The sequence below is a fragment of the Ruditapes philippinarum genome, unplaced genomic scaffold (genome assembly GCF_026571515.1).
Source record: "Ruditapes philippinarum isolate M1 unplaced genomic scaffold, ASM2657151v2 ctg1131_1_1_1_1, whole genome shotgun sequence".
NCBI lineage: Eukaryota > Metazoa > Mollusca > Bivalvia > Venerida > Veneridae > Ruditapes > Ruditapes philippinarum.
The window spans coordinates 76,457-101,968 of NW_026862073.1; the positions used below are offsets into that span (position 1 = coordinate 76,457).

At 33.4% G+C, this 25,512-nt stretch overlaps 3 protein-coding genes across 3 annotated transcripts in view; 2 read left to right on the forward strand and 1 right to left on the reverse strand.

Annotated features, from left to right (window-relative positions):
• LOC132717857 (trifunctional enzyme subunit beta, mitochondrial-like) overlaps positions 1–17,009 on the forward strand; it is a 23,169-nt gene extending 6,160 nt beyond the window's left edge. Inside the window, exons 6-15 of the mRNA XM_060701432.1 lie at positions 2,400–2,487; positions 2,992–3,182; positions 3,694–3,786; positions 4,081–4,206; positions 5,056–5,157; positions 5,481–5,608; positions 6,482–6,569; positions 8,243–8,317; positions 14,849–15,013; positions 15,925–17,009. Of these exons, the coding sequence (XP_060557415.1) occupies positions 2,400–2,487; positions 2,992–3,182; positions 3,694–3,786; positions 4,081–4,206; positions 5,056–5,157; positions 5,481–5,608; positions 6,482–6,569; positions 8,243–8,317; positions 14,849–15,013; positions 15,925–15,957 (1,089 nt within the window). The 3' untranslated portion in view covers positions 15,958–17,009. The remainder of the gene's footprint in view (positions 1–2,399; positions 2,488–2,991; positions 3,183–3,693; positions 3,787–4,080; positions 4,207–5,055; positions 5,158–5,480; positions 5,609–6,481; positions 6,570–8,242; positions 8,318–14,848; positions 15,014–15,924) is intronic.
• A 734-nt stretch (positions 17,010–17,743) lies between these two features.
• Positions 17,744–25,138, reverse strand: LOC132717856 (putative transmembrane protein 244). The gene is made up of 5 exons (XM_060701431.1): positions 25,010–25,138; positions 22,514–22,602; positions 20,706–20,831; positions 20,255–20,299; positions 17,744–18,621 (listed from the first exon to the last, which is right to left on the reverse strand). Exons 1-5 carry the CDS (start codon positions 25,108–25,110, stop codon positions 18,497–18,499), a joined length of 486 nt encoding a protein of 161 aa, XP_060557414.1. The 5' UTR covers positions 25,111–25,138; the 3' UTR covers positions 17,744–18,496.
• Positions 25,096–25,512, forward strand: part of LOC132717854 (ATPase family AAA domain-containing protein 2-like) — a 28,330-nt gene continuing 27,913 nt past the window's right edge. The window contains exon 1 of the mRNA XM_060701428.1: positions 25,096–25,200. The gene's annotated coding sequence lies outside the window, so the exon portion shown is untranslated. The remainder of the gene's footprint in view (positions 25,201–25,512) is intronic.

Genomic DNA, 25,512 nt, shown 5'->3' on the forward strand with positions numbered 1-25,512 from the left:
CTGTGTATGTAATGTGTACAAGATATGCATTGTTTGAATATTACCCTTTATGTAAATTTAGAAAGAAAACTCAAGTTCATGAAAATTAATTTTCAACTTTTCATGTATGAATATTGATATAGTTCATGTTAGGCCTGATGAGTCATATATAAAGTAATGTTTTCATATATAATGATTATTCTAGCGCGGAATGACAGGGCGCTCCGCCCAGCCCCTTTTTAAGTCCGCCCTTTTGCCTCTTAAAACACCGCCCCGTATACTTAAATGCGCCCCGCTGTACACAATAAATATGCATAAGATACATAAAAAACTGCCAATCACTTATCTATAAGATAAGATTATGATCAGATGTTGACACGCTCCACTATACAAACCGGGTGCCCCACAGCGATAACAATTGACTGACCGATGTGAAGTGGGCCGTGTGAAGCGGCCCCGTGTGAAGTGGTTTCAATCAAATTATGTTTGCTACAGTTTGAAATGATTAGTAAGGAACATTACCGACTGATTGATAATCCTTGGTCATTAACTGATTAAAATGGCAATGATTTACGGAGACAATCAAATTATAATGCATTCACTAATATGTTTGTTCACACGATTGCTTGATGAATGTCGGTAAAATTTCGTATACTTTTGACATAGACTGTTTAGACTAATCGTACGGCAATTTTACAGAAAATAAACAAAGACAATTATGAATAAGCGAATATTTGTCTCAAGCTGTAAGACATTTTAATGAATTGAATGAATTATTAATCTACAGATTAACTGTGTTTCTGCGGTTGAAAGTCGGGAGATTTTTTTTTTTTTTTTTTTTTATGAAATAGAACTACAGTAACAACTACAGTTAGAATCTATTAGTTACCTAAAATCATATGTGAAATACCATAACAAATTGCAAGATAATGACAATTTGTAATCAATTTCATTGAATCGATTCGAAATTAGATTTACTTTATAAAGATAAAATCGTTGGTTTTTCTTTGAACATCTCTACAGAGTGTAGTACATGATAAATTTACTGGTGCAATGAACATGATTAAAATCTTGAACTCTGTTAAACATGTGACGGGAAATTACTGCCCACACATTGAAAAACTGTGTGCAACTGCAGCAGTTCTACCTATTAGTACTGCTGAGGTTGAAAAGGTGTTTTCAGATGTAGCTAGAACAAAGACTGAAATCAGAAACAGGTTGAGTGTCAATAGTGTGCATCAGCTTCTTATGATTCACAGAAATGATAAATACCTTGACATTGAGAGAACCGTTAGGAAGTGGCACAGCTTAAAACCAAGACGGATAAACTAAGAACTGTTTGTGACTGAAATAATAGCTGTATGTACCTCAAGAAGGTGTATAGTTCTGTATGCCACCCTGGCAAAAAATGATTAGACAATTATATATTTAATTGTGTTACAATGAATAAAAATGTTGTGAACAATTTTAAAGAAAATGTCATATTTGTTTGTTCATGTGTATTTTTGAAGGTTTCATGTTCATTTTTCTCATGACTGTCCTCTGTCCTATTTTTATAGATTTAAAGCTCAAAGAAATTATATTTCAATGAAAGAATTGTACTGTCTGTATATATTTGTATCAATGACTTTATTGCAATGCTACATTTACATTGTCACATTTTATGTATATTTTAAGGTTTCATGTTAAAAGCTTTCATAACAGTACTATTTTTAAGAAATAAATTCTTAATATAATGACTGTATATATTTATGTCAATGAATTTATTGCAGGGCGCCAATTATATAGCACAACATCAGATGTCATATTTTATGCATTCTGTACAAGATTCATGTTAAATTTTTCTTAAACCTTTTATTTACAGTTCATAGAAATTACATATAACTTTTATTAGTGAAAGAAGAAATATATTTGTGTCAGGACTACATAAAATTTTATATTCCACCAAACCAGATATTATTTTTTATTCATCCTTAAAAATGTTTTATGTGACTGTCATATTATTTTGGTCAATTGTGATGCTATGAGTTGTTAAATACATGTATTTAAAAATGATTTGAAATAAAAGTGTTCTTTTGCTTTGTCTTTGTCTGTGCTATATACCTATCATCTAAAAATTCTGAGTCTTTAAAAATCATGTATTAAATGTGAAGCGTTTCCCTTTGACACATGTTCCACCCTGCCCCTTTTTGGTGCCTCCCTGCCCCTTTTTCAAGTCTAGAATAATCACTAATATATGACACATTTTTCCAAAATTTTGGTAGCTACCGCATTTATTAAAAAAGATGTCAAGTGTACAGAATAAAGTGATTCAACCTAGCTTTTAAAAGTATTCAAGTATGATATCATAAAAATCACCTTTGTATTAGTTTAAAATTTGAGAAAAAGAGTAACTTATTTTTATGATATATTTGTTGCAGGCAATGTTGTCAGCTGGTTTCTCTGACAAGACACCTGCTCACACTGTAACACAAGCTTGTATATCTTCTAATCAAGCAATTACATCAGGTTTGTTATACAATTTTCTCTTTCCTTAAATGGATTTGCCACTTTTATTGCTGGAACTATCCATTACCAACATTGGGTATATCAAAAATAAAAATTTGAAGTTGGTCATCCAACAGTATAAAGCTTGATCAGACTGCAAGAAAGTGCAAACTGAACTGTAGCAAAGGCCAGTTCTATAAGGGTAACTGTGAAAACGATTATTAAGCAAAAATTATCACTGTATTATTTTTTCTTCAGTTTTTTTTCAATGTGCAAACACTAATAGCAATATTGTTATACTACAGACTCAAATATACCATTAAAAGTAGCTCACATTTTTAGCAAAATGTTAGGGAGCAATTTATTCTTTCAGTCATTAAAAAAGAACCTCTATATTCTGTGATTATTAAACACTTGATGAATTTTGAGCCTTCAACACATATTGGATGGAGGAAACAGAAAATTGATAAAAGATACTGGTATTTATGTGAATTATTAAATTAGTACCATGCTCTTACATTACAGCTATTGGACTGATTGCTGCAGGCCAGTGTGATGCTGTTATTGCTGGTGGCGTGGAGTTTATGTCTGATGTACCTATTAGACATAGTAGAAAGATGAGGAAAATAATGCTGGACTTCAACAAGGCAAAAACAAGGGACAAGAAAATTAACCTGATCAAGAAACTGTTCAGTTCATCTGTATGGATGCCTGAGGTATAAATATTTAAATGAGATTTTGAATATTTGTCCTTGTCCCGAAAAAAAAACAACAATCAGTGGATTTGTATTTTTAGTTGTTGTTTTTTTTAAGATAATTGTTTTTAAAAGGCATTTCTTATTGGTCGTTATGTTTTATCTGTTCAACTATTGTAAGATGTCCATGACTTGTGGGAATAAGAAAAAATAACTTAATTTCTATTTAGGGTTGGATATCATTATAAATGTAATCATACAATATAGTACTGCTACTAACGAAAACATATAATATTCTTAATATTCTATCATTTCAATTAAGACCTATGTACCAGCATCAAGTTAAAGGAAATGTTAATGTTAAAGATACTGTCACTTGATGACTTTAAAAATTAAGTAGTTAAAACAAAATCTAGTTTTGAACATAAGACACTCATTCCAGATGTCTTAGAAGTTCAAAATTATGCTTTTTGTATCTTTTCAATGAAATTAATATTGATCGTTAAATACACATCATAATGACTTGTTACAGCTACCAGCTGTTGCCGAGTTTTCATCTGGAGAAACAATGGGTCATTCTGCTGACAGATTGTGTACAGCATTTGGTGTGAGCAGACAGGCACAGGTATACTTTACAACTTCAACATGTCATCAAACATTTCAAGGTTTTATCACCTAGTGATGATACTTTATATAGGAATGTGAGCATTGTTTGAATGGAAGTATGAATAATGAAGTATAAATAGAATAATGGTACAATATCGAAATTACTTTTACACAAAATTCAACTTATTATTTGACAGTTTTTTTTCTTAATTTTTCAAGTTCTGGCTTCATTAAAGTTTTCGTTTTTGTAGCACTGTGTAAGTACAAATGTATGTTTGTTTGTATGTCTACAATGATTGTTATATTTTAACAGGATGAGTTTGCATTAAGATCACACACACTGGCACAGGAGGCAACAGACAATGGTTACCTGACTGATGTCCTAGCATATAAAGTTCCCAGTATGTCAATATTGATATTAATACTTTACTTACATATTGTATATTTGCAGCTGTATGTTTACCAAATTGGGTACAAAAGATGGTCCCAACTAATGGCTGAATAACCAAAATAATCTAATATTGAAATATTAATTGAATGTGAGGAAGCTATCCAGCTAGCTTATGGAACTTTTATTGGTTCTACTCAGGTGCCCATTTGTGCCTGAAATAATTAACAGGAGAGCACCTGAGGCCTTCCTCTACCAGTTAAGCTGGAAAAATTTCCATATGACCTGTACTGTGTTGGTGCGACATAAAACCCAACTTAAAAAAAATAATTGTACATAAACATAGATTTTCACAAAAAGATTGAAAGAATGAAGAAGATAATAGATGAAAGGGTATTTTGAATACTATTCTCTATTTTGGAACTGCTATTATCAATGTAAGGTATATCAAGATAGAAATTTAAAGTATATCAGTCGATAGTGACAGACTGCACATAAGTTCTGGCAGGCCTTGCTTTATATTTGTGACAAAGACTAATCACTTGATATTTCTGAATGTTAAGAGTTAAGGTTGCTGACTTGGAACAACTAGCCCTTCACAGCTGTGGGTTTTAATACCAACAAGAACTTTGGATTCCCTATTTTAGGCAGCTATTCAAAAGACTTACAGAAAAATTTACTTTGGTGCTCGTTCCTGTCTTAAAAAAATTAGGATGGGGACCCGGGTCTTCCCGTATCAGTAAAAATGGGAAAAATCTCCATAAAGACCTTTTTTAAATTTTTTTTATGTTTCTTGAAATATTTTTCAGAAATAAGGTTTTTTTCCCCTAATTATGGTAAACAGGCATATTTTTTAAAATAATTTTTTTTATTACGATGGGAAAAATTTTCATAACCAAGGACAATGGTATCCGACCATCTTCTATGGAACAGATGTCTAAATTGAAAGCTGCTTTTGTTAAACCATATGGAACAATTACAGCTGCTAATGCATCATTCCTAGTAATAATACACTGTTTATGTTTGATTTAAAGTTTTTTTACATACTTATTATTTATCATACTATGAATTTAAAAGGTTAATCGTCTATGCTTGACAGGCTGTGATTCTATTTCTTTCTCCTAAAATTTCCTGGTTCAGGTACAGATACAGAACATGCAAAAAATAAATTTATAAACCTTGTTCAAGGGTTTATTCTGCTTAAAATCCACTATATTAGTTTGAATATTGTTTAAATTTTGAATATATATTTCAAATTTATAATTCTTTTTATCATTATGAAACTAATTTTTGTACACTGATTGAGATTTTTTCTAATTCATTAGACTGATGGAGCATCCGCTTGTTTGATCATGTCAGAAGAAAAAGCCCTGGCTTTAGGCTTGAAACCTAAAGCTTACCTCCGTGATTATGTTTATGTCTCACAGGATCCTAAAGATCAGCTTCTATTGGGGTAAGTTAGCTTGCAGTTAAGGCAATATCAAGATCTGCAGTGCCATGTGATGTAAAAGAGTTTAAATCCTAAAGGGAAAGTAGAAAGTTATCATATGATGAGAACGTCAGTGTGACTTACATTACAACCAAAAGAAAACAATTTATTTAGGGAAGACTACCTGTCAAAGAAGTTTGGGTCTTTATCATTTCTTTTTGGCAGATATATGTATTAATTTAGGTTTTTGAAAAGTATGAAGTTTGATGAACCCAAGGCAAACAGATTTGTGAATGTCTGCTGTTTTGTGGGCAGGTGACTTGGCCAGCATAAATTAATTTTACCTATGCACACCTCCTTAATTTATCAAAAGATTTCAACCAAACTTTTATAGAACTGTTGTCACAAAGTCACCTGATACATATTGTTCAGGATTTTGTAATTAGATCATTTATGTCTGTGTTATGACTCAATGTTTTGTAATGTTTTCATAAAAGCTGGTTTATGATATAAATCTTGTTTTTTGCATGAATTGTCAAATTCATATCAACCAACATCTCAATAAGAAAAACAGAGAAATATTTGTTTTTTTATTAATTTTTATAGAATTTTAAAGAGATCTTTTACTTACTTACAATGTTTATATGAGCCGCGTCACGACAAAACCAACATAATGGGTTTGCGACCAGCATGGATCCAGACCAGCCTGCGCATCCGCGCAGTCTGATCAGGATCCATGCTGTTTGCTTACAAACCCTATAGCAAGTAGAGAAACTGATAGCGAACAGCATGGATCCTGATCAGACTGCGCGGATGCGCAGGCTGGTCTGGATCCATGCTGGTCGCAAACCCATCATGTTGGTTTTGTCATGGCACCGCTCATTTCCAACATTTCAGACCAGCATATGCAACACCAAAAGTTTTAGATAGATCTGGATTAAGCATGGCAGATATTGATGTGTTTGAATATCATGAAGCTTTTGCTGTATGTATTCTCTAATTACTTGTCTAAATGTTTAACCTTTAACCTTCTGGAAACCTAGAGTTATTTCCCTTTACCACAAATATAGAGCCAGGTGGGCCTGCACCTCCATACAGACAGACCAGGCTCTATACTTGCAGCTGATTAATTTGAAATTTTCATCTTGATGTCCCCTAAAATGATAAAAGACTGCAAGTTTAGTCCATATAACAAATTCAGCAGCTTGTGGGGTAATAAAATAAATTCATTAATTATTTATTATGCCCCCGCCATGTAATGGCCGGGGCATATAGTGTTACCCTGTTCCGTCATTCCGTCCTTCCATCCTTCCGTCCTTCCATCCTTCCGTCCTTCCGTCATTCTGTCATTCCGTCATCATCAGTTTCCGTTCATTATCTTAAGAACGCTTGCACACATTCAACTCAAATTTGACATATGGATATGTCATGAGAAAATACAGGTCAAGTTCGAATTGGTCATGGTTCGATGAATTTTGGCAGAGTTATGCCCCTTTTACTTTTGAAAATAATATGAAATTTTCAGTTTCCGTTCATTATCTCCCCAATGGTACAACACATTCAACTCAAACTTTGACATATGGATATGTCATGAGAAAATACAGGTCAAGTTCGAATTTGGTCATTGTTCGATGATTTTTGGCAGAGTTATGCCCCTTTTACTTTGAAAAATAATATGAAATTTTCTTGTTTTCCTTTCATTATCTCCCCAACGGTAACAACACATTCAACTCAAACTTGACATATGGATATGTCATGAGAAAATACAGGTCAAGTTTGAATTTGGTCTTGGTTCGATGATTTTTGGCAGAGTTATGCCCCTTTCACTTTGAAAGTAATAATGAAATTTTCAGTTTCCGTTTATTATCTCCCCAATGGTACAACACATTCAACTCAATTTGACATATGGATATGTTTTTGGAATGCCCAGGCCAAGTTCGAGTTTGGTCATGGTTCAATGATTTTTGTCAGAGTAATGCCCCTTTCACTTTGAAAATAATATGAAATTTACAGTTTCTGTTCATTATCTACCCAACAGTGTTACATATGCAACTTAAATTTGACATATGGATATGTCAAAGGAATGGGCAGGTCAAGTTGGAATTTGGTCATGGTTTGATGATTTTTTGGCAGAGTTATGTCCCTTTCACTTTGAAAATAATATAGATACATCTTAGGAATAAGCAGTTTAAGTTTGAATTTGGTTGTAGTTCAATGATTTAAGACAAACTTATCTTTCCTGAATGTTGGAAAAATTTTGAACTTTCACTTTCAGCACTCTTACCATTATTTTGGCTACAAATATGCAATATGCTATTTTTAAAAGGTTTAGACTGAATAATTTCAGTGCCTTGAACATTGTATGAAAATGGTTTGTGTTAACATTGAAAAGTTTTAAGGGCTTTGAACTTAAAATGAAAAAAATAATTAAAGCACCATCTGAAATTTTGGCTGCATGCGGGGGCATCCGTGGCATGATGACACATTTCTAGTTATAAACTAAATTACATATAACTTTGTTACCTTTATTTGTTTAAATATATGTGTAAGCAGGAAATCAGTGCCTAGAATTTAATTTTCAGCTGTAATGATTTAGTGATATACATGTACCTTCACATTCTCTAAATGCTAATAATTGTCATGTGTTATTTTATACAGGGACAAATCCTAGCCAATTTGACAGCCCTAGATTCAGACATCTTTGCTCAGAAATTCTTGGGCAAGTCATCTAAGGTAAGTGGCATCTGTATGTTGTCATATTTTCTGAAATTCATAACTACACAAAATTGTCAATTTCTAAAAGTTGAGCAATGCTAAATTTTCAATTAAGCTCAAAGTTTGAGTAAACAGTCATTCTGTAGTAGTAAGTTTGTTCTTGTGAAGTTGTCACCTAACTTTTGAACATTGTTGTCTAGTGTGCATGTGTTTCCTTCATATTATAATATTTTTTGTCTGTAAAGTATATAGGTAAACATCTGGTGGAAATATATCCTACATACACCAGATCCACACCTCCATGTGTCTCAAAATATTTTGTTTCTTTATGCTGAAAGAGGTTTTCTTCATAATTGAAATAGGTGTATCTACAAGGGCTGTCCTATAAAGTTGTGGAAAATGGCTGTAAAACAAAATGTGTATCTCTATCAATTTGAAGTATAATAATCATTTCATGTTAGAAACTGTGGTAAAAGGACAAGAATGTTTTGCGATCATTGTTAAAAAAGCCCTTATAATTATACTTCTTCACAGATTTTCAAGAATTACTCCTGCAGCTTCTTATAGATATTAAATGTTGTTAAAATAAGACAGGAAATATAGTTTGCAGAATAATCCTTAATTTATAAGCTCAATGGTTTGAAGAATAGGGAGTGTTATGTACACCCCCCTGCATAGACATCACTGTTTATGTTTGTACATACAAGTTGGTATTTGAGAAATACTGAAAGGAATTGGTTGAAACTTCACATAATTATTTAAGAGCATACCAGGAGGTTGCTGGTTGAGGCTCCTAACCCTTTCATTGATTTTGACAGAATCATGGCCCTTTTTGAACTCAGAAAATTCTTCATTATCAAGGCTCTTGTTTTACTATCAAGTATTGAGAATAGTCGAGCATGCTCTCCTACCGCCCGCTTTTGTTTGAGGTGATTATTTTACCTTATTGTAACTAATTTTCATTTTCTTAGTAACACAGTTATTGACAGCATTTCCTCAAACTTAAAATAAAATAGAAAGTTAAGGTTATGAATAGTGCTTATGACCTTTGCAGATTCTTTTATAAACTATTAATTGAAAGGTTTTAGAAAATGATAATTGTTACATTTTTATGTTTCCCACAACAATTATGAGGTAATAAACTTAAACATGATCTCATACATTACTGACCTGATGAGAAAGTATTCTCAAGTGGTTAAGGTTGTTGACTTCAAACCACTTGCCCTTCACTGCTGTCGGTCCGAATCATGTCAGGGACTTGAGATTCTCTCATGTGAGGAAGCTTTCCAAATAGTTTACGGAATATCTTTGATTTTGAGGTCTTCCTCCATATGTACTGTGTCTGTGTGATGTAATTTTTAATGCATAAAGTGTAGAGCCCACTATTTCTATTGAGACACCCATACAAAGAACGTTTCCTAAAAAACGATCTGTTTTTTTTTGTTCGTTTTACATTTTATCCAGTTAAAAATAATGAAACATTTATAAAGTGGAAGAAATGTCTATTCATTTGTAGTGTTTTTACCCTACACTGATCATAAAATTTTGCCTGTTATATGCACTGTGCTGTCTGTGATGTTGTTATCCTATGTTTAAAAAGGAAATGCCTCTAGGGTTGTTAATAAGAAGAACTTTAAATAGCTTCCTAACCTTCCACTCCTCTTGGTTATCAAAATTACTTTGTATTGCTATTTGTACTTTTTTGTTCAATTTTATCTCTACTTTACTAAGATAATTTTTCATGCTCCTTTACATATTTTTCTGGAGAATATTGTTACTTTTTATGCTCTGAGAAGGGTGAGCATATAGTCGCCACTTTGTCTGTCCATCTGTACGTACAAACCCAGAGGTACTTGTGTGACATGGAGAACAATACATAACAGTAAATTCTCTTTGATCCTATTCATTCCATTTTTACTTACCGGTATGTGTCTTTTTAAAGCCTTGTGTGACTAAAAATGGCTTAAAACATCAAAGGAAAAGTCACATAAGTACCATTTTGTAAGTATGTCTGTCTGTCCGCTATTCTTGTCTGGGACATAACTCTAAAACTATAAGAAATATCAACTTGAAACTTTGTAGGTAGACAGATCTCATTCGGTAGAAGTGCAGTGCAAAAGAACCATAACTCTGTCTTGCCTAATTTTGGAGTTATTGCCCTTTATTAATTTTTACACTTTGAACTTTTTCTGGGATATAACTCTTAAACTGTAAGAGATAACAACATGAAACTTTGTAGGTAGATAGATCTCATTGGGTAGAAGTGCACGACTAAAGAACAATTACTCTGCCTTACCTAATTTTAGAGTTATTGCCCTTTGTTCATCTTTAAACTTTGTCCGGGACATAACTCTAGTACTATAAGAGATATCAACACGAAACTTTGTTGGTAAATAGATCTCATTGGATAAAAGTGCAGTGCAAAAGAACCTAAACTCTGCCCTTGCATAATTTTGGAGTTATTGCCCTTTTTTACTTTTTTTACTTTAAATAGAATTGCACTGCTTGCAAAAGAACTGTAACTCTGCCTTTCTTAATTTTGGAGTTATTGTCCTTTGTTCATTTTTACACTTTGAACTTTGTCAGGGACATAACTCTGACACTACAAGAGATATACTTTTCTGTGTCCAAAACCTACTCGGGTAGCCTCACCCGGTTTAATTGGCTCTTGTCTTCCATTAGTCTATCACATTTTAAATAGATTAAAAAAAAAAAATTCTGCTTAATATTCTTTTGATTGTTTTATATTTAAAAAAATCAATTTAATTTAATTTAAAAAATTTGACTCTTTAGCTTTATCAAATTGCTGATGCATTAATTCTTTTGGTATTTGTTAAAATCTAGCAAAAAAAACATACAATATACATATGCATTGAAAAATGTAGAATAAATTCTTTCCTAGATCAGTGATAAAAATATGCACTGTTAAATATGCACTGTTGAAAATGCACTGTTATTCTTATACTAAAAGGTACAGATTAATACTTCCATTATAATCTATAGCCACAGATATCTTAAAAGGATGAAAAGCTAACATTTAAGAAACTACCTTGTAAAATCACGCCAGACTTGAATGATGTAACGTAATAAAAGCAGAAATAAAGGTTATGTGGACTTTAATTAATGTACTGTACTTCTCCACTTTTGTAGACATGTTTTTACTGCAAGTTTTATAAGAATGCAGTTAAAGTGCTAAAGTACTTGGCAACATTTTGTAACAGAACAGTAAAAATTGGGTCATATTGAACTTTTGCCTTCCCCAATGATGCCAGTAGTTCACTTAAAGTATGTTTAGTCAATATTGTACTTTATTGGGCAAGCATGCAGTAGCAGTACAAAACAGCAAGTACATTTTGCTTTATTGGTTATCTGTTTATTGGAGTTATTCATTATGTTTATGGGGATGAATATCCTTATAAATGGGCTCTTCTAGACTGATGTCATCTGGTGAAAACTAGGCTTACGTGAACTTTCAATATTGAAGCCTTTAAAGAGCATTGTACTTTGCTGATCAAATTCACGTAACTTTGTAGATGATTAAAAAACATGCAGAGATGTTCTATTGTCACATTAAATTAAATGATTTGGTTAACAGTGTAATATAACATAATCTGTAAATCAAAGACAGCCTATTAAGTTGCTGAATGGTAAAAAAAAAACATTTAACTGTCCTTTCTTTAATATGTAATTAGAGTTGCTGACAATTTTATCAGTTACCCTTGGCTCTGTAGGTTCAAATCTCACCTGAAACTATGAATTTTTTCATCAACTTTCATGTAAGGAAGCTATCCAGCTAGCTTACAGATGATCTGTGTTTCTACTTTGGTGCCCACTATTGACTCATATAATACACATTCATTATTTTAAGGGAAAATTTCAAATTATTAACTAACTGGATGGCAAACAGTGCAGACTATTATCAGCTGGCATGGCTGTGCTGGCTGATCTTGGTTGGCCCTGGTCACATGGTTGAATCTGTTGCCTCCAGCAGGCTGAGATTTGAAATATACATGCTGACATACACGAGAAAAATTTGATTTATACCCCTTACCTGCAGTTTTTATGCCCCCACAATGTGGGAGCATATAGCGTTGCACTTGTCCGTCCGTCCGTCCGTCAGTCCGTCAGTCCGTCCGTACATCCCGAAATCTTGTGAACGCAACTCCTCTTAAACCGGATGGCAGATTTTGCTTAAACTTACAGGGATGAACAACCTTAATGTGTTGATGGTAGTAAAGGAAGGAATTTTCGCTGCGACCAAATTTAACAGAATTATGGCCCTTTGTTGAGATTTTTTCACTAGATACTATGTAGAAATTTTGTGAACGCAACTCCTCTTAAACGGGATGGCAGATTTTGCTTAAACTTACAGGGATGAACAACCTTAAGGTGTAGATGGTAGTAAAGGAAGGAATTTTTGCTGTGACCAAATTTAACAGAATTATGGCCCTTTGTTGATTTTTTCACTAGATACTATGTAGAAATTTTGTGAACGCAACTCCTCTTAAACCGGATGGCAGATTTTGCTTAAACTTCCAGGGATGAACAACCTTAATGTGTAGATGGTAGTAAAGGAAGGAATTTTTGCTGCAACCAAATTTAACAGAATTATGGCACTTTGTTGATTTTTTCATTATATACTATATAGAAATTTTGTGAACGCAACTCCTCTTAAACCGGATGGCAGATTTTGCTTAAACTTCCAGGGATTAACAACCTTAATGTGTAGATCGTAGTTAAGGAAGGATTTTTTGCTGCGACCAAATTTAACAGAATTATGGCCCTTTGTTGATTTTTAGTTTTCAACTTGTGGCACATGTAGTCCAAAAAATATTTGACCTAGAGTCATAAGATTGACAGAACAGTGGCGTGTGGGGGCATCAGTGTCCTATGGACACATTTCTAGTTTATAATAGACTTGCCCTGCTGTATGTTATAATAGACTTACCCTGCTGTATTTTATAATGGACCTACCCCGTTGTATTTTATAATGGACTTACCCTGTTTTATAGGTATTGTATGAGGATTTTAAAATGTCATGCCATGCTGGTGACATATTCTTTATATAATTATCACATCCAAAAGTAAGGAATGACCATGTCAAATCTATTAAGAATGTACATGTATATACATTTGTATAATGCAGAGGTTCTTCGTGGTTTTTCTCACGTAATCATTTGTCAGTCTATCTTTGTTGGGCAGTCAGTCACATGTATGCTCTACATTTTGATTGGCAATTGCATAACCAAGATGAATTATGCTGTAACATTATTAAGTTACAAAAGCACTGCATTATTTTCTAGAATTATTTGTTCCAGTTCTAAAATAGCTTTATGTTTTGTGAATAATAGCATTAATATATTTCTTAGCAGAAAATAAATGTGTTTTATATGGACCAACCTAGGAAGAGCATAGGGTGTGGTGATAATTGTAATGATTTTTCATAGCTTCGGCTACATTGTAAGTTTTTTAACTGGATAACAGTGAACATTTTATTAGATAAAATTTTTATTCATGCTTAACTCCCAAAGGGGCATATTAACCTTTTACCCCATGAGCATATTGCGAAAAATGGCCGTTTTCATTGAAAAGCCTCCTGTAACAAGTTCAAACTGCTATGAAACCATGAAAAATGCTTCAATACTGATGAAACTTTGCAAAAATGTTGACTAGACCATAGCCTCTGTAGTGTAACAGCATGCTCAATGAGGGACAGTAGTGAATAACCTCCCCTGAGTACTCCCTATAAATAGATAGGTCCTAAGCTATTGGATTACTTGGACTTTATCGCCTATTTCTTTGTAGCAAACTGAATTAATTAGGGCTAATTATGATCATTTGTAATATTCAGATTAGATATTGCGATAAGATGTAGAATCTGTTGACATAAATTAATCATTTTTTCCTTAAGGTTTACATATTTGTTGATGCATGTGTAAATAATTGATTAAGACATATCAACCTGTCTTATATAAAACTCAACGATAAAAGCAAAGGATTCCAAATATTTGGACCTACTTACATTTTGGTTATCCTCGGTTTTTATCGAGGGAAGATAATCCACTACTGTGTAAATTTCCTGTTACCATGGCAAGGGGGGGGGGGGGCGTCTCAAAATTGCCAAAAATCAATATTTTGCATTGTTTTTTTCCATCAAAACTGATTTCAAAGTGCTGCAACTTCTGAATTGAAATAGAGTAAAAGGCTTTTCAGCGTCGGTTACTAGTTACCCTAAGATCCACCTGAGGCCATTTTTAGCCTGTCACATGTCCAAAATTTTCTTGGCGAAGAGGGGGGACTACTGACCCCCTTCAAACCCCCCAAACAGAAGGGGGCACATCCCCCTTTTGGCAACTCCCTGAAGTAACATTTGGATGGGGGGCGGCGCTGAAAAAGTGCTCACTTTTTTTAACAACATTTCTCAAACAAAAAACAGTGTTTGGGGCCTAAATAGGGCATTTTGGTTTGATGCGAGAATCTTGCAGAATTTTAAACAGGTACTGCAATATCTGATGAATTAAATTGAAATAATTTATTTGTATATTTCAGGTAGGGGCACCAAGCATGGACAAATTTAACCTTTGGGGTGGTTCTCTGTCCTTAGGACATCCATTTGGAGCAACAGGTGTAAGACTGGTGACCACAGCCGCTAACAGACTAGCGAAGGAGAATGGCCAATATGCCCTTGTTGCTGCCTGTGCTGCTGGAGGAATTGTAAGCCATAATTGTTTTATTATCATACATATTATAATATCTATTTTTTATGAGCATTAATAATGTCATTGTGCAATTTAATCAAATTTAATTTTTTGCCCAAAAATTTCAGGAACATCGACAGGGATAGAATAGAGATAGATTTCTATTGAGGTTTCTTGAATTATTCCATTCTAATGAATAATAAGGTCATGGGGTGTAAAAAGGGAAATGTAGAATGTCTGAAACCATAATAGTTCAGCTTTCATGTATTGTTTGTAGCATCATTCATGTCATTAGGAAGTCTTCTACTCAGATTGATTAAGTCAGAATTGGTCCTTCTTAATAGGTTCTTAAGTGCATGTTGTGAAAATACTAGCAAATAATGGAAGCTCTTTAGACTGTATGGTATGTGGATCATCTTAAAAGGAAACAAAAAAAAGATATGCACGTGGTGTTAATTTTAGCTATGCCAGCGGGTCATGATTTTTTTGTGGAGTACTTCCTCATGAAAGTTTTTGTCGTTAGATTTTATGTGTTTGGGAGAAATTTATGCTAAACAAGCTGCTTTTGATTACCTTTGGCACTTAAGTTATGTTTGAACAGTCATGAGCAAGCTTTGGCACTTGCATCTAACCCTTAACCTGCTAGAATCAAAATTGATTGCCTTTGCCACCAGTATAGCCAAGCCAACCTACAATCTGTTGTGTCTGACCAGACTCTATAATATTGGTAGCTCAATTATGCATTTTGTGAATGAAATCCCTTTAACTTCAAATAGACTGTTCCAAATTAAAATCTGGGCCAGTCCATTACACAAATCTAGCAGGTAAAGAATAAACAGGAGTTATATAAAGTTACAATGATTATTTGGTTATTTCCAGGCCCATGGGAGCTATAAAAAGTTAAAATGTTTATTTGATTACTTCCAGGGACATGGTATGGTAGTGGAGAGGTATGGATAGATAGGAAGCGAGTCAAGAGATTCCAAACAATTGACTGTGATCATTCTATAATATAACAACACTGCGAACAAAGGAAGATCAATGGATGCTGCAACTTTTCCAATACATAACTTCTTGCTGGAAACATGCAGCATTAGTTATAATCATTGATTTTTGGGAAATTGAATTTAGTTACATTTTAACTTTAATTTTGTCATGGGAATTATCATACTTTAAGCCATTGATTTATTATGAACATTGTAGGAGAATGTTAGAACAATTCTCATTAATTTTCTCCAACATTGATAGTGGTAGGGACAACAAAATGTGAACATTAATATTGTAACATACGTAGTGCCTGATTATATGTCAACTATTTAAATTCTTGTAGTGTTTAGTGATATGATTAATCGTGCACATAACATGCCTCATACTGATATACATGTATATATACTGAACCCTGGTTACATTTCTGGCAAGCCTTTTTTATGAGGATAAAATGGATAATTCTCTGCTAAAATTTGACTGAGTTCATATCACTCACTCTCAAAATGAGTTTTTCGCATAATAATTTTCTCATGAAAATACACCAGTTCTGTATCTGTAAAACATTAGATCATTTAAGTGTACAGTAATTGTTTAATATTCTTTTAATTCTTTTTGATCCATACATGAATTTTAACAATCTTACCATATTTACTTAATTCGTAGGTATAGTAAGTGAAATAACCCATTTAAATGCAAAGTTGTTAGCTGAAATAACTTCTGAAAAAAAAGTTGTCAGGTATATATTCAAGAAAGTGCTATTTAAATATCTTAAACAATAAGGGAGGGAGGGAATCAGTCTATGTGAGCAGCATATTTGTAATTTTTGTGTATAGTCCATGAATAGAATGCAGAACTCTCATTTTAAATGATACTGAACTGCAGGTTGTCCCAAAATTGTATATGACAAAAGACATATATACATACATATATATTAAAACTTGTGTTTATTTATATGATTTTTGTGATGATGTATATAATTGTTTTCAATGTGGAAACATCTTTTCATTAAAATGTATATCATTTCAGTTTAGACTTAATCTATATATTGGTACACTAGACAAATTTTGGTTAAGTGTTGCATGTATGGTAAGGTTTTTTTCGACAGCCCTTATACAGGTTACTGTGACGGTATACAGCTTCCCCATCTGATTGCTTTGTTATGTTGCTATTCAGTTCATGTTTTACAAGTTCTCATGATCACTGAAGAGATGGACACAGAAAGTCAGAAAAATCCACAGATTTTACTCATGTTTGCTTTCACCAATGTTTCTGTCCTATCCTCCAGCTAAATAATGAACATATTAAGATGGCAAATTTTAAATTGGTTAGTCTGTTATTCAGAAAGCCAATATGTGAATCTCAAGCTTCTCAACTGGGATTTATTCAATCACTTTGCATCCTGTTTTCCATTGACCAACAACACACAAACTCCACAAGACACTAGACTTTTACCAAGTAGAAAGCAAAAAGCTAAAAAACTGGAGTACTATTTGACCAAAAGTCTTCAAACAAAGGGTGATCAGAAACCTCTTAAGTCAAAGTCAATTACTTTGAATTGAAAACCATTTTATGTCACAAAATGTATTTGACCCACTTCCTTCAAACTGATGGTTCTTTTCCTTTGTATGAAAACCCAAGTTATTTCTTCTTTTCAGTATGTCAATGTCAGCATAAAACATCTTGATACAATTTGACCAACATGCAAAACAAATAAAAAGTAATACTATGTAGATAAGAAAAAAACACTAAAACAAATTTGTCATAAATTTAATTTTTTGCCATCTGTTTATCATCATGACATAAATTACAATTACCTGTAGATAAATGACAGGTTCAACCAACATCTCTAACCTTACGCAGACAAATACCTACAAAGTCCTAAAACAGGAGCAACACCTAAAACATTTAGTTATACATGTCTCTCAAACACTGATTTTGAATCTTGAAGTTGTCTTGATTACTTTGCCATATGCACAACTGGGTGTTTACTGTATTTACTTTCAATGAAAATGACCACTCAAAATTTACTTTTTAAATATTTATAAATAAGAATGTCTAAAGTGTTATTTTCATCTTTACCAATTTATTACAAGTCGTAGTCCATACATATAGCAGAAAAATAATTTTGGCTCAATCTATTGAGTCTTGAACTACCATTCCAGACCAATCTATAGTGGTACCACATTGTCTGTTTCCTGCTTTTGGAAAACCAATTGTATCTACGTTCCGTTTCCGGCTTTTGCAACAATATCAGACATGATATCACTAAATTTGGGTCTAACACTCAAGGCACATTGTACTTTCTAAATACATATGACTGGATCAGCTACTGACCCGCGGACACAATATATGTAATGATATGTCTGACCCCCCCCCCCCCCGGACAACCAGTTCAGACATAGACATAACATCTATAGAGATATGATTTTTGTTCAGCTCCTGATTCTGAGACTACCAGTCAGATGTATGACCAGGAATCATCCTGCAAGTAATGTTCTACCAATCACCGACGTCATCTGTATAGGTATGATCTTGGCTCAGTTTCTGGCTCCGGTACTACCAGTCTTGATTTATTACGATATCGTTTGAGCGCAAGAACTCCTTCTCCACATCCGATCATTAAAACCAAACTGATACCTGAAAAGATATGTTGACGGATGTTTGGAAGACTGCACAATTAAAAAAGAAATATAGTGAAGTTGTATTATGAAAGATTATTTACAAGAACAAATTTTACAGAATTTTAGCTGGGACTGTGAGCGAAGGGAGTTTCCGAGCGATCCAAGTTCGAACGAACGAAATTTAACTGTAATTGTTTGAGCGGGATCGATTTGGTTGAGGCAGCGTTATGGTTTGGTGTGGATAATGGGAGACAAAAATTAAAGAAATTGGTAATGTGATACACAAAGTTATACGAGGGATGATCAAAAATTATCCGGACTTTGTAAATGATTCTTTACCTCATAAATGAATTTAAATAAAAATACACGGACAATAAATCGGAATCTTTCCCCTAAATGATACAAAAAATACCAACAAGAAATATTAACAAAGAAAAAAGCTATGCTTTTATTGGCATGTACATGTTAAGCAATGCGGCGCACGGTATATTTAAAAAATTGACGTTAACGACGTCACAAGCGTATTGTCTTAACGGAGCAGCTTTTTACTGTTAAATTGTTGACACAATTTCTCCATAAGACTACTGCGTAAATTAATAAAATAATTTATACAATTGTAAACCAAGAATACAATTTATGTACGTAATGCATTAACAATTATCATTTTAAAATCCTTAGAGATGACTGCACCGTCCCGTAGCTACTGTCGAACATCACTGGCAATGTCCGCAGTCAATCGATTGTCATTTTTCAACGTCTCGGCGATTGACGTCACCAACGTCCTTGACAATTTCATTATTCTGTCTCTCCCTAACTTTATTTCTATTTGTCTATTACCCTTTCTTAATCCTTTATGCCTATCAAAAACTCTGCCGAGGCTTACTGGAACTTTTCTTTTGTTAGTCATAATCTTTTTCTACGTTTTAAACAGTTTCTCGCCTTACTTTTGACAAACTTTTCTTATTGATCGATTTCTAAGACGTTCCAACGACATAGTTTTAACGCGAGCATTTCTTTAACATGTGTTTTTTGAATTGTGATTGCAAATATAAATATGATTTAAATGAAGTCATTTTTTTCTGACACGTCAAAAATATGGTTGATGACGTTTTGGCGTATTTTGAAATCCAATTTAGCTATATTGTAAAATATACGCAGCATTAAGCGCCGGATGACAACGCAAATTTACGCACTGCGCCGGGTGTGCGTTACCATGGTTATTGAATTCGCTGTTACGGACAAACTATTTGCGTTATCAGATTAGATGAAGCATCAGTTTACAGGTATTGTTTTACGATTAAGTGTGATATATAACAATAAGTGATAGGTTGAAAATTCTTCAATTGACAGTCACAGTCCGGTTTATTTTTGATCAGCCCTCGTATTGACATTGTTCTTTGTCTTTTTGCGTCAGCATCAAGGTTAAGTGCAAAGCCACAAACTAGTTTGCTCACGCAAAATTACCTCGCTAGGCACAACGTTTAACGTGCTACCATGCCCGCAACATTCAATATTTTAGCTTTCAAGATGCAGAAGTTATTATGTATGCACTGCAGTTGATGCTAGGAATTATTTCCAGATCTAACAGTTCAATCGATTTATTCTACGTGCAAGCTGACATACTAAAAATAGCTAGTTCTGTAACTTACCCAGACAAACCCACCAGCTCCAATTGCTAGCAATATCTAACATAACTAAAATAAAACAAAAACATAATAAATGTGATGGGATGTTTCATTTTTAATCGTTCTGTCTTAATTGCTATTGCTCTCAAAATTGTAAAATCTGTTCGTTTTTTACATGACTGCATGAACACGTTCACAAAAATTCCTATGGACATTCCTTAGTGACAGAATTTGCATTATTTCTCAATGTGCAAGTTATGTTTTCTACAACAATACAAGGGAATCGGAATTTTAAATGATACTGTAATAAATTCATGTATTAACTGCCAAGTAAAATAACGCTCTAAGCGCTGGACAACAAAACTATTATAATTGAATCGTTTTAATTAGTCAACAATAATTAAATATTTAGGATACAACAGAAAATTAATATTCAGTTTAAGTTTTGTCTTATACATGTAAATAATGTTTTTACCTAAAAAAGACATTGCTATATGAATAACAGCAATAGTTATAGAATAGTCCCACACACGCTCAGGTAAATATGCACCAGTTAAAGCACCTGCTATGGGGTAAGTGATCACCATTGATAAGGCATTAACTGAAAGTAAAAGGAAGATATTCCAAGTTGTTCCCAATGAAAAACAAATGATATACATGTATTATTCATCCAGGAATCAAGAGCACAAAAACTGTACTATTTTTCAATTTAAAGCTCTGAACCAAACTAACATAATCGTTTTTGCCATTACTATTTTTTACACTGAATTTAACTTTAACTAGAACTGCCACTATCATGGCGTGAATACCCCCGCATACGACTTTGTCAGAATCAACAGTGGCCATTTAGAGCTCAAGCTGCCAAATCTGAGGTTACTAAGCCAGTGCATTGCTAAGTTATGTATTCTACATGCTTCAAATGTGAAAATGTCAAAATCAATACATTGCGGACAGGACATTCTTTAGCAATTGAGAAGAAAAGCTTTTTTTTTGTCAAGGTCCCTGTGACCTTGACCTTTGACCCAGTGACCTCAAAATCAATAGGGGTCACCTTATAGTCATGATCAACATCCATGCCAAATATGAAGACGTGGGTCAAAGGAATCTTAAGTTAATGGGTGGACAAACTTTTTGAAGTAAAAGTCCCTATGACCTTGACCTTTGATCCAGTGACCTCAAAATCAAAAGGGGTCATCTACTAATCATGATCAACATCCATGCCAAATATGAAGACTGTGGGTCAAAGGAATCTAAAGTTATTGGGCAGACAAACTTTTTGAAGTCAAAGTCCCTGTGACCTTGACCTGGTGACCTCAAAATCAATAGGGGTCATCTACTAATCATGACTAACCTCCATTCCAATTATGAAAACTGTGGGTCAAAGGAATCTTAAGTTATTGGGCGGACAAGTTTTTTGAAGTCAAGGCCCCTGTGACCTTGACCTTTGACCTGGTGACCTCAAAGTCAATAGGGGTCATCTACTTATCATGACTAGCCTTTATGCCAAATATGAAGACTGTGGGTCAAAGGAATCTTAAGTTATTGGGCAGACAAGCTTTTAGAAGTCAATACCCCTGTGACCTTGACCTTTGACCTGGTGACCTCAAAGTCAATAGGGGTCATCTACTAATCATGACTAACCTCAATGCCAAATATGAAGACTGTGGGTCAAAGGAATCTTAAGTTATTGGGCGGACAAGCTTTTTGAAGTCAAGGCCCCTGTGACCTTGACCTTTGACCTGGTGACCTCAAAATCAATAGGGGTCATCTACTAATCATGACTAATCTCCATGCCAAATATGAAGACTGTGGGTCAAAGGAATCTTAAGTTATTGGGCGGACAAACTTTTTGAAGCCAAGGCCCCTGTGACCTTGACCTTTGACCTCAAAATCAATAGGGGTCATCTACTAATCATGACTAACCTCCATGCCAAATATGACGACTGTAGGTCAAAGGAATCTTAAGTTATTGGGCGGACAAGCTTTTTAAAGTCAAGGCCCCTGTGACCTTGACCTTTGACCTAGTAACCTCAAAATCAATAGGGGTCATCTACTAATCATGACTAACCTCCATGCCAAATATTAAGACTAAGGGTCAAAGGAATCTTAAGTTATTGGGCGGACAAGAAAAAACCGACGGACAGCCGGACGGACAAGCTGATTCCAGTATACCCCCCTTACAACTTTGTTGTGCGGGGGTATAATAAATTATTCTTTTTTATTATTAATTTAAATATCAAATAAATGAAAGCTTTCCCATTTCACTAGACAAACATGTTTTACCTGTTTCCGTTTTCGTAAAATTACAGCAATCTGTAAACTCTATCCATTGTCTAAAGTTGAATGGTATAGTGCCATCAAATTCGTCCAAACTGAAAATAATACAAATGTATGAAACAACCAGTTCACAAGTTGATAATTCATGTAGGAAGATTATGCATCAAAAACATGCTGATTTGACCAGTCCTCATCCACCAATCAAAAATGTCCTTTAGTATACATGAAATACCAAATGTCCACCCATCAAAATAAAATACAGGATTACAAAAACAAGATATTTAAACTTGGATTACACTACTTAGAAGTGTCATTGTTATGTCTTTGTGGCTCCGGGAATAAAACAACAGGGCCAGGCAATATTACTAGCTAGTGCTTATCGTAACATAAATGTACAGAAGAGTTTTGAATTTCATACTCTTTATTCACTTTACACATTAACGTAAAAGGAAAGCACAACTGGAGATTTGAATCTCGGTAAATATCCCGAATACATATTATTTTTGGTAATTGTAGCAATAGAATCTGATAAAAACAACCGGCTTAAGCTAGAAAGTTACGAATAATGTTAACAGCCAAATGAAGGTTTAAGTAAATACTTTTACTTTCAGTGCTTGATACACGCAACACCATTGACAATATCAACGACGATGACAGGGTTGTAAAATATTTAAAATGATAAAATTTGAATGTTGCTTCAGATATGGAAAAAAACATAACGTTGGAAGAACTCATTCATGTTAGTCTCTTTTTTCAGAGACGGAAAGTATAATCTTAGAACTGAATGCATTTATATTACATGATGATTGATTTTGATACCATGTGCATATGGTACTTATTATTATTAATTTAATTAAGATGCAAGCAATGCAAAATGCGTGAGTTCGTATAAAACTTGTTTGAATAAATGTTTTACCAAAAAGAACTGCAAACAGGATATGAAAAAAATCAATTTTTTTCACTAAAATAAATAACATAAATGTACAACTACTTGTACATTTCAACCGATGTTAAGGATCTGCTAAATCAATGCCATAAATGGAAAACAAAAGAGCAGCAAATTTTAGTTTTAAATTGGCTAATACAGTGTTGTCGTTAGATCCGCGTTTTTACAAATTACAACAATTATTTAAGTGATTTTACGAGCTAACTTTAACTGCAATTATTCTCAAGAAAAAAACAGTGTTTCATAAACACAATATAGTTTATTACGATCACTTATAGACTTGCTCTTACATCGACCAGCCAGGTCACTTAAAACAGAAAAATATGCAAAAGACAATTTTAAATTTTTAAGAAATAAATTTTGTAATAAATTGAAAATCGTATTTTTGTGTAACAATAGTTATTATATAGCCCGATTTTTTCACGTAACCAACGATTTTCATTTTTTTTGTCATTTTACACGATTAGAATAATTATTCTGAAAAAAAAAACAGAGTGAGCGCATGATCTGAAATTTCATACATTAATATACACATAATAACGGAAAATTTAATTGTCTTTCTATATTTTCGCCCGACTGTAGAACGTTATATAAAATATTGGAGGCATTCTTTCCTGCAAGTGTGTACTCTTCTGTAATTTGTTTATTATGATCAATCATTTCTGATATTTAAAAGTGCAGGCTCTTCCATTGTTTTCTATTTCATTTTCCAACAAGTGATAACGTTTACAACACACAATTATGAACGGTAACAAAGACAGAACGACGTAGACTTTTGTGACACGCAATGCTTAAGACACTTAATTTATCATTGTACACATTGTGTTTCCAGTACCAGAATGCAGACGATTTTATTTTGGGAGGACAAATGTTTTAGGTGACATCGCGTATATTACAGCATGAATACATGGAATATTAGTTTTGTTTTTTCTTTTGCTTTGTTTTTTTTTTGCCTTTATTATCTTCTATATGTAATTTCTATATTAATGTTTGAAATAATTTTTTTTTGTTTCGTCATATGCTCTAAACACGGCGTGCTTTATTTCAGACCGTACCTTAAATCACTGAGAAAAATAAAGCCTAAATTAAAATCTTGAAATATATTATATTATACGACATGTAACCTATTTAGAATAATCGTAGGAGTACTTTTTACATACAATTCGATATACGTTGCATCAGCCTCTTTTATGGTATCGCCTACGTATCGTCAAGATGTTTAATATGTTAATTCGACAGAATTTTAGCATCATCAGTTTTTGTACGAGTTGGGGAGAAAAGGTGTTATAGATTCTAATATCATTTTCTTTTAAATTGAATCGATAATTCTTCGTCGTTTATAATCTCCAAGTTCAATTTAGAATGAACCCTAAAATTGTATATGAAAATCACTCCATTGTTTTCTAAATAAAAAAAATCGTGCAAGCTTTTTCGAGCATGTACGAGCACGGACTTTAATTGACAATTAATTTATTTACGTCTGTGGTACGAGTCACCTAAGGTACGAGTTCGGCAAAAATCTTGACTGGTTTATCGCCATTGTCCTTTAATATTACCTGTAAATAGCAAACAAGATACTTCCAACGCAATAATATGCACTGTAGAATAGCACCTGGCTGGTAAATATATAAAGTAAAATACGTTTTGATGATGGCATCTTTGTTTACATCATAAATTAATTCCCCTTAATGGAGATTCGAGTTCATTCCCTTGGATTGACAAGTTTGGCGCATTCGTACAATAGAGAGTACGTAACTTAAAATTAGGTTCTATTTAATTCATATTCAATGGTTCTTTTTGTATTTCGATAAGACATGAAAGAGAAAAAATATTTTGCATAATTTTTATTTCAATTCATATTCTAAATAAACATCGTAAAGCCATTTTGTTCGATAATTCTCATAAGCATAATAATCGCTGTTTACACTTCCCGCCATTTTGCGGAAATATCTCTACGCTGACCTATTTTGAACATTATTATATGCTTACAAGTTTCACAATTTTGTATGGTATTGTAATTACATTTCGGATAAGAAAAATACATAGATATCATAATATT